The sequence below is a fragment of the Podarcis vaucheri genome (assembly GCF_965113315.1).
Source record: "Podarcis vaucheri genome assembly, chromosome: 7".
NCBI lineage: Eukaryota > Metazoa > Chordata > Lepidosauria > Squamata > Lacertidae > Podarcis > Podarcis vaucheri.
Window position 1 is genome coordinate 71,570,035 of NC_138765.1, and position 9,797 is coordinate 71,579,831.

Below are 9,797 nucleotides of genomic sequence, written 5' to 3' on the forward strand. Positions count from 1 at the left end.
CATCTGGGACATAGCAAGATTGGGGGGAAAGTTTATACGTATTGCAGGGAGGCATACTTCTATAAAGGCTTTCAGGGCCAAAGCGTGGCGCCACGCCCCCCCCCCCTGGCCTTCAAGGTGGTGATTCACAGTTAAAATCATTTTTTGAAAATAAATAAATAAATAATGCAATTCAATGCGTAGGATATGTAACCAACCGGCCAGCCCAGCATTATGCATTACAAAGGTTTTTTAAAAAATTTATTTAATCATTTTTTCAGTACAAACAGCAGCCACAAAAACCACATACAACAAAAACCACAATAACACTAATAACACAATTTAACAATTCAGATTTGAGTACTGATATACCTATAACTACACCTTTCTGACAATATTTCCCCACCTCCTCCCCCTACTTCCCACCACTTTCCACCTTATCGCTTAAGTATTCCTTCCAGATTTCTTCATATTGATCCATTGATCCATGCAATTCGTTCATATGTAACTAGTCTGTCCATATTGTCAATCCATGTGCTCAATAGGATCTTTTTGCGGCTCTTCCAATTCATCAAAACAAGTTTCTTTGCTTCTAACATGGCACGGTACATCCATTTTTTTTTACCCCTTTTAATCTCCCACATTTTCGGTATATAATTTAGAATTAAATTCAAATCCCCCAAATAATTTCTTTTTATTACTCTTGCTATATATATCCTCACCTCGCACCAAGATGATCTTATCATCGGACAGTTAATCATGATATGTACTAAGTTTGCATTTTTACTTCCACATCTCCAGCAGCTGTCTGCATTTGTTCTTTCCTTCTGGCAAAGTTTTGCTGGAGTCCTATGCATTACAAAGATGAAGATAGGCAGGATTAATATCCAAGCATCTCCGGCCATTGTCCCTGCTGAATGAGGCCAGTGGGAATTGGAGTCCAGCAACACATTGCAGGGCCACAAGGTAGCGCTCCTCCCACCCCCGCTCAGGAGTCTCATAGCTCAGGTGCGCTAGATATAGCAGCCAAGCAGGGTCCTCTGGGAAAGGGGCTCACAAGCAGGGCACAAAGGCGGCAGACACCTCCTGTCGCTTGTTTGCAGCACTCTGGATTCCAAGGTAGATTGCACCTGGATGTGGAGGTTCTGTTTCACCGGCACAGCTGATAGGTACCAAATCAGACCGTTCATCCTCCCATGAATTTGTACAAGGGTTCAAATGTCCAGGATTAAGGTCTGGGATTGGTTTGGGGGCATCCTTCAGGTGCTCAGTTATATACACACACCACAAACACAAAAAACAACCCAGAGGCCTCTGCCCTTCTCTGTGAACTGCCCCCCACCTTACAGCTACCCACCCACACTCAGGTTGCCATCCTCGCCACCGCTGCGCCTCCTTATTTAACTTTCCTCCGGCCGTCTTCAGAGCAGGGCTGCAGATTTTGCTTGCAAAGGTTTCGCCCTGGAAATGCCAGAAATACCATCGAGTGAAGTCGTCTCCCTCTCGGGCGGCCACAGAGCGAAACCCACGGACTCTAGGCCTGCTATTAACCTCGATTAACTCGGAGGTCGCTCGGTTGCTTTGAGTCTCTGGTTCCTGAGCCGTCCTGACCGCTGGGACGTTTTATTTCTCTGCACCCACCCCCCTTCCCAGACACCCCGCTCTCCTGTTGAGGCTCTGGGATTTTGTGTGTGTGTGTGTGTGTGTGTGTGTGTGTGTGTGTTCAAGGGCATTTGTGTCCTTCCCTGCTGGCTGTTTGGGGCTGTGAGAATGGAGCAAAGGCCTCTCGGTGGGGCCTGTGCCAGGATCTTCCAAGACAGAAGGGTCTGTTCCAGTCTAACCACCCCTTGGCAGGGACGGAGTGTTGCAAGACATAATTGAGAACTGCTAAACCAATATTCCTCTTTCGTTAGCTCCACCCGCATGCACCTACCCACATGAGGGTGGCTGGGGCGAGGGGGGGAGGTAGCGAGAAGAACACACACAGCCACCAACATAGCTTCACCTCTTCTTCGTCTCTTCCTCCACCCCCTGCTTTTGCAGAGTTTCAGAGAGAAAGCAATAAGAGGAGTTCTCAGCCTGGCTTGGTAGATGTTCCCAGCCTGGGAGCAGAGCAGAAAGAGTATTAGAGAGGAGTTTGGACTCTACTGAGAGGAGTTTCGGACGGGGGTGTGTGTGTTTAATTTTCCTTGCTAGACTTTAATTGGAACCGCACGGGTTCAAATACTGACTCAGCAAGTAAGCATACAGGCTGGGTCTGGAACCATGGTAGAGAAGGAAAGGTTTAAGACACGGGTAGGCAAACTAAGGCCCGGGGGCTGAATGCGGCCCATTCGCCTTCTCAATACGGCCCGTGGACGGTCCAGGAATCAGTGTGTTTTTACAGTGGTACCTCGGGTTAAGTACTTAATTCGTTCCGGAGGTCCGTTCTTAACCTGAAACTGTTCTTAACCTGAAGCTCCACTTTAGCTAATGGGGCCTCCTGCTGCTGCCGCGCCACCGGAGCACGATTTCTGTTCTCATCCTGAAGCAAAGTTCTTAACCCGAGGTACTATTTCTGGGTTAGCGGAGTATGTAACCTGAAGCGTATGTAACCCGAGGTACCACTGTACATGAGTAGAATGTGTCCTTTTACTTAAAATGCATCTCTGGGTTATTTGTGGGGCACAGGAATTTGTTCATTCCCCCCCAAAAAAATAAAATATAGTCCAGCCCACCACAAGGTCTGAGGGACAGTGGACCAGAACCAGGCTGAAAAAGTTTGTTGGCCCCTGGTTTAAGAGTTAGCAAGGAACAGAGTTAGGAACTGTCAGAACACTTGTTTCCCAAAGCATTGCCCCACCCCTACCCCGGGTCGATGGGAGTGAAAGCAGACCTAGGGTTCGAAAAGGGGCTAGCATGAAAAAGCAGCTCACAAGGTATTGTTGTTGACATCCGTCTGTCTTGAAGAAGAAGAAGAGTTTGGATTTGATATCCCGCTTTATCACTACCCGAAGGAGTCTCAAAGCGGCTAACATTCTCCTTTCCCTTCCTCCCCCACAACAAACACTCTGTGAGGTGAGTGGGGCTGAGAGACTTCAGAGAAGTGTGACTGGCCCAAGGTCACCCAGCAGCTGCATGTGGAGGAGCGGAGACGCGAACCCAGTTCCCCAGATTACGAGACTACCACTCTTAACCACTACACCACACTGGCTTGTGGTGTAGAGACGATGGAGTGCGCCTCTTTGGGTGAAGTCAAACTGCTGTGTTAGCAACATCGAAGTGACCTCCCCAGGGTGCAAGCGTGGAAGTCCTGGGCTGCCCAGACAACAAGACCCTCCCCCCTCGGTCTCACTAATGTGGTCCCAAGGAAAGCAGTTCAATATGTTTGGCACCAGCTTGGCTGCAGGAGTTGCCGGAAGGAGGCGTACAAGGTGCCATCCAACCATCTTAGGGAGTCCACTCCCGATTTGTGTCGGGTTTATTCCGTAGCTTTTTCTTCTCCCGAAGATATCCCACAAGGCAGCGTGGGTTCAGATCAGAGTTGCCCTTCTCCCAGGTGAGCTACCTTCCCAGGTTGGTGAGCCCCAGCTGCCCCTCATTCACAAGGGATGCTGCAATACTAATGAATGAACTATGAGCCTCAGAAATAAAGAGTTCACTTCCTTTGCCAATGAGGAACCTCTGTATACGAATATTCCACAATACAACTGCATTTTGAGGCTGCTGCTTCGTTGCTAAATAATTTGTGTGCAGGTGCAGAGTTTCACTTTTTTTATAGTGTTGGAATAAAAAATTCTACCACCATCATTTCTCTCCTTCGAAGATATAAAAGCAAAGTGATTGGATGATTAATAGAAGCTGGCCATATACTGATATTTGTTGACTTTGTTTTATTTGCCTTCCTAAGAATTTGGGGCCCATGGCAAGCCCTGTTTATGGAAGTTTTTAATGTTTGATGTTTTATTGTGTTTTTAATATTCTGTTAGGAGCCACCCAGAGTGTGCAGGGTAAAAATTTGTTGTTGTTGTTTGTTTGTTCATTAAGGGGCCAATTGCTTTTAGGAGCGATTCACCTGAAGATGGTCTTCCTTGCACAGAGATGCAGTCCGTGGGTAAAACTGAGGTTAAGTAAATAAATAAACCTCAGTTTTACCCACGGACTGCATCTCTGTGCATCTCCATTGCTCGCCATGCTTTGTTTTGTTTTCAGAAGGGGGCTGTGGATCTTTCTCCCAACAACAGCAATGCAAAGATGAACAGCAAGCAGAGAGATAAGCAGATAAACAAGCAGGTTTTGTGCAGAACAAACAGCTTTCACCAGCTTGCTGTCCTCCAGATGTTCTGGTCTACAGCTCCTATCAGTACGACACATCTGGAGGGCAGCAGGTTGGTGAAGGGCTTGTGCAGAGCAATGAGCCATTTGGCCAGATCCGTGCAACATGTAGGTTTGTCCCCTAAAACACTGCTGAGTTCCACTCACCCAAGCACAGGTTATGCACTAACTCATGCCTCTTTTGGGGGTTGAACTAGATCAGGCTTCCTCAAACTCAGCCCTCCAGATGTTTTTGGCCTACAGCTCCCATGATCCCTAGCTAGCAGGACCGGTGGTCAGGGATGTTGGGAATTGCAGTCTCAAAACATCTGGAGGGATGAGTCTGAGGAAGCCTGGACTAGACGATACCTTGGGTCCCTTTCCAATGCCACAATGCTATTCTTCTTCTCTGCTTTCTCCACCAGGGACGCGGGAGGCCGCCTTTGTGTATGCAATTTCCTCCGCTGGTGTTGCCTTTGCCGTGACGAGGGCATGCAGCAGCGGGGAACTCGACAAATGCGGGTGCGACCGCACGGTCCATGGGGTCAGCCCTCAGGGTAAGTACATGAGTGGGAGTTCAGGGGGTGGAGGCAGGACCACTGAAGGGCTGGGCGGCCGACAGCCCTCCAGAGCAGGGACGTCAGGACGTTTTCTGCTCTGCGCCAAGTTTGTCACATGCAGAGCTGTTTCCATTCCACCCAAAGTTGCGTTGTCTGCTGTGCCCAAATTGCGTATATTATGTAACTGCTTATGTAAATGGTGTTGCTGTTGTGCTACTCCACCCCAATCCCTGTATGTGCAAAGGAACGGCAATTACGCGCCGTTTTGCAGACTGAAAGCAACAGCAGCAGGAGATCCTGGCCATTGTTCACTCAACTTATTTCCTTTCTGGATATGGGACAAAATAAGCAAACATTGGCAATTTCTGCCCCCGTTGCCACCTCCATTGTAATTCTCCAACTTCCCTGCTCCAGATGTCACTGGACTACAACTCCCATCTGCCCTCACCACTGACTATGCTGGCTAGACCTGGTGGGAGTTGGAATTCCAGGATATCTGCAATGCGCTCTACCTTTGAAGGTGACTCGGAAACTACAAGTAATCCAGAATACGGCAGCTAGGACCCTATAACACTGGTCCTAAAAGACCTGTGTTGGCTCTCAATACATTTCCAAGCACAATTGAAAGTGTTGGTGCTGACCTTTAAAGCCCTAAATGGCCTCAGCCCAGTATACCTGAAGGAGGGTCTCCACCCCAATCGTTCAGCCCAGACATGGAGGTCCATCTCCAAGGGCCTTCTGGCTGTTCCCTCACTGTGAGGTTACAGCGAACCAAGTAGAGGCCCTTCTCGGTAGTGGTGCCCGCCATGTGGGGAACGCCTTCCCGTCAGATGTCAAGGAGATAAACAACTATATGACTTTTAGAAGACATCTGAAGGCAACCCTGAATAGGGAAGTTTTTAATGTTTGATTTTTTTTGTATTTTTGTATTTTGCTGGAAGCCACACATAGTGGCTGGGGCAACACAGTCAGATGGGCAGCATATACTGTATTTTTCGCCCCATAAGGCGCACCTAGTTTTTTGGGGAGGAAATAAAGGGAAAAAAATATTCCCCCCCCCCAGGCGCAGGGCTAGGGCGGGGGAAACCCGAGCTTCCCCCACCCCAGCCCCCAGAACAGGCTGCTATCCACAAGCCTAGGGAACCAGCGGGAAGTTGCGCCGGGCTCCGCAGGCTTGCGGAGAACTGCCCGAAGCCCGGGGTGTGCAACACAGCACTCCCCGAGCTTCGGGCTGCAGGCAACTGTCCGCAAACCTGCGGAGTCCAGAGGAAGTTTTCGTCGGGCTCCGCAGGCTTGCGGAGAGCTTCCTGAAGCCTGGAGAGCGAGAGGGGTCAGTGCGCACCGACCCCTCTCGCTCTCCAGGCTTCAGCGGAAGCCTGCATTCGCCCCATAGGACGCACACACATTTCCCCTTCATTTTTGGAGGGGGAAAAGTGCGTCCTATGGGGCGAAAAATACGGTAAATGATAAAATTATCATCGTCATCTGGAAGGCCATTGTTGGCATAGATGAGCTTTTCTCAAACCTGGTTCACCAGCTGTTGGTGGACTGCAACTTCCATCACCCCTTGGCATGCAAGGGGCAGTGTCACAATTCAAGGACACATTCAAGACAGGCAAAAGCATCAAGGTGTGCACAGAGCAAGGCCTCTATGGGGCATCTCCTGACGACAGGAGATGTTGCCTGGGGGAGTCCTGAGGGCCAGATAGAGGCCTGGGGGGGCACATTTGAGTTCCCCCACCCCTGCCCCGTAGCCTCCCAGAGGAGAAAGAGGGAGGGAGTCCCTCTCTTGCCATTGGGCTGCAGCACTGTGGAATGAGTCATGCTGTCCTCCCCACGTAAGTGCTGCCCTTTGTTTTCCTTCGCCTCCTTGCTCTAGGCTTCCAGTGGTCCGGTTGTTCCGACAACATTGCCTACGGAGTGGCCTTCTCTCAGTCCTTCGTTGACGTCAGGGAGAGGAGCAAAGGGGCTTCCTCCAGCAGGGCGCTCATGAACCTTCATAACAATGAAGCCGGGAGGAAGGTAAGAGCAGAAGGCTTGTGCATCTTGCTTCCCGGGGTGTGGGGCAGCCACACACTGCTTCCTGTGCTTGCTGGCTTTTGAAAGAGAACAAGTTTCTAGCCCTTAAACCTGCAGAGAGAAACTTGAATGTGTGGGAAAGAGCTGGTCAAGACTTTCGGATGACAGAGGAGGAATGAGCACTCTGCGTTGCCCTCCTCTGTGTCTGCATCATCTCTTCTCTTTCCAGCCAGCAATGGCTGATGGGAATTGCAGTCCAACACATCGGCAGGGCATCAGGTCAGTTAAGACTGCGTTGCCCTACCATGTCTCTCATGGCCAAGTGAACAATCCAACATTTTAAAAAGCTTGCAAAACTGGCAAGAAACGAAAATAGCTGCCATGTTTTTTTGGGGGGGCATGTCTTCTGTCTTTCCGTGAACAAGCATAAGCAGATGTGGACTAACTTTTACTCTCAGTACATTTGGTATATTTCATTTCTCCACCATTAAGGGTTGGGTTTTGTAAGAAGGATCTTGGGGTGTCTGGGGGACTGGAACGGATATACACCCAATGCCTGAGCCAAAAATCCACCGATATCTGTAATCAATAAAGTTGTGGCCCTTTCTAATCCAGAACATTGTCTGCTTGAATTCATTAATCAGACACTACCGGTGTGTTGGGTATGCCACTGCAATTGGGCCTCAAACGAACAAACAAGCTTCATGTTGAGTTTCCCCACTCCCCCCCCCCCCGAACAAAAGTACTTCCCCCATCCCACTCCCACTGACATATGGGTAGTGGATGTCACCTGCCTCAAAATCCTAAAGTGTTTGCTGTTTGTGTAATTCCATTTACAAATCTCTTTCCATGAAACGTCTTGAAGCCATTTCACACAAACACAAAAAAACCCATTAGCAATAAAAACAGTTTCAAAATTTTTTTAAAACAACAACAATTAAAGACAGTTGAGAACATAAGAAGAGCCTGTTGGATCAAGCCAAAGGCCCAGCTAGTCAGGCATCCTATTCTTAAAGTGGCCAACCAGGTGTCCTTGATAGGAATCCCGCAAGCAGGATCTGAGCACAACAGGATTCTACCTAACTGCGACTCCCGGCAACTGGTATTCAGCGGAGGTTGATGATAGTCAATTTAATAATAGTAATAATTTCAATATATATAACCCGCCTAACTGGCTGGGTTTCCCTAGCCACTCTGGGCGGCTTGCAGCACATTGTGGCTAGCAGCCATTGCTAGCCTTGCCCTCCATGAATTTGTCTAATCCTCTCTTGATCCAAACTGGTGGTCATCACTGCCACCTGCAGGAGCAGGTTCTGCCATTGAAGCATTCGCTGAATGAACCTGCCCTGAATCTCCCAGCATGCAGCTTCCCTGGCTAGCCATGCCGCCTTGGAATAAGATGTCACAAATGTCAGGCACGTCCTCATTGTCATAGTTTGCCGCTTTGTTGTTCGTGTCTTGTTCTATTGGGGGGGGGATTAAAGAACGAAAGGAAGAAAGGAACGTGTTTGTAAGTAAATGAATTTCTGCTCCTTCCCCACCCAGGCCATCCTGAACCACATGCGGGTGGAGTGCAAGTGCCACGGCGTGTCCGGCTCGTGCGAGGTGAAGACCTGCTGGAAGGCGATGCCCCCCTTCCGCAAGGTGGGCAACGTGCTGAAGGAGAAGTTTGACGGGGCCACAGAGGTCGAGCAGCGGAAGGTGGGCTCCACCAAGGTGCTAGTCCCCAAGAACTCCCAGTTCAAGCCCCACACGGACGAGGACCTGGTCTACCTGGACTCCAGCCCCGACTTCTGCGAGCACGACTTGAGGAACGGCGTCCTGGGCACCAGCGGCAGGCACTGCAACAAGACTTCCAAGGCCATCGACGGCTGCGAGCTGATGTGCTGCGGCCGAGGCTTCCACACGGACGAGGTGGAGGTGGTGGAGCGTTGCAGCTGCAAGTTCCACTGGTGTTGCTTTGTCAAGTGTAAACAGTGCCACCGCGTGGCAGAGATGCACACCTGCCGGTGACGTGGGCAGAGCAGACTCCGTGGCCAGAGCAGGGCCCAGAGACCGCTTCGGGGTTGCCCTGCTTGGGGGACGCTTCAAAGGGAAACAGATTTTTTTTTAAGGAAAAATATTTAAAAGTTTCAATAGGGATTGTCTTTTTTATTTTTCAACATCGTCATTGTCCTCTTTGGCCTGCTGTATTTATTGCCCAGAACCAGAAACCTTTCCTCCGGGCTTTGGGGAGCGGGGGTGAAGGACAGGGGTTTGCTCTGCTCCATGGTGCTGAGGGGAAAAGTGTGCCCCCCCACCTGCATTACCCGGAGACCCTCCTGCCTCCACCTACAGACCTAAAACGGAAAGGAAAGGTCACGCCTGGAACAAATCTCCCTTTGCAATGATGCATGTTTGAGACTAGTGGCTGATACTGGAAAGAGAGGGGGGCAATTAAAAAAGAAAGAAAATGTGGTATAATGGAACGATTTTGGATGCAACTGCTTTTCCACCAGGAAGACGTTGGGGTTGGGTTGGGCGGCGTCTGAGGCAGATCACCTAAAGGGCAACGTCCCCCTTCCTTCCTGCATCTCCCCACATAATAAACTGCCAAGACATCTTCCAGGACACGTCTCGTCAAAATGAACTCTTGCATCACTGTGGGTCACTTCTGTGAGGTTTGTGCAGAATGAGGTTCACGACCTGTGTGTGTCTCTCTCTCTCTCTGCCAAAGTAATTTCCAAAAAAATCACAAGCCCTTGTAGCACTGTTCAAAACTCCCATTGTTCTAGGCGCACTTTGCGACAGGGAATTTCATTAGCGCAAGCAATTTCTGAGCGCTGGGCGCTGTACTGTGCCTAAGATTTCAGATTAAAACTGCAAAGTAGAAGGAAAGGAGGATCTTTTCCTGCCTCCTGCCTCCCCACTTCCAGCTACTCTCTGAAGACTGGAGAAGAGACCCTC

At 49.7% G+C, this 9,797-nt stretch overlaps 1 protein-coding gene across 2 annotated transcripts in view; it reads left to right on the plus strand.

The window, feature by feature from the left end:
- The window catches only part of WNT4 (Wnt family member 4), a 51,487-nt gene extending 42,168 nt beyond the window's left edge, over window positions 1–9,319 (plus strand). For both annotated transcript variants that reach the window (XM_082230415.1, XM_082230416.1), the window contains exons 3-5: window positions 4,698–4,829; window positions 6,712–6,854; window positions 8,397–9,319. In XM_082230415.1, coding sequence (XP_082086541.1) covers window positions 4,698–4,829; window positions 6,712–6,854; window positions 8,397–8,864 — 743 coding nt within the window. In that variant the 3' untranslated portion in view covers window positions 8,865–9,319. The remainder of the gene's footprint in view (window positions 1–4,697; window positions 4,830–6,711; window positions 6,855–8,396) is intronic.
- Window positions 9,320–9,797: the final 478 nt, after the last annotated feature.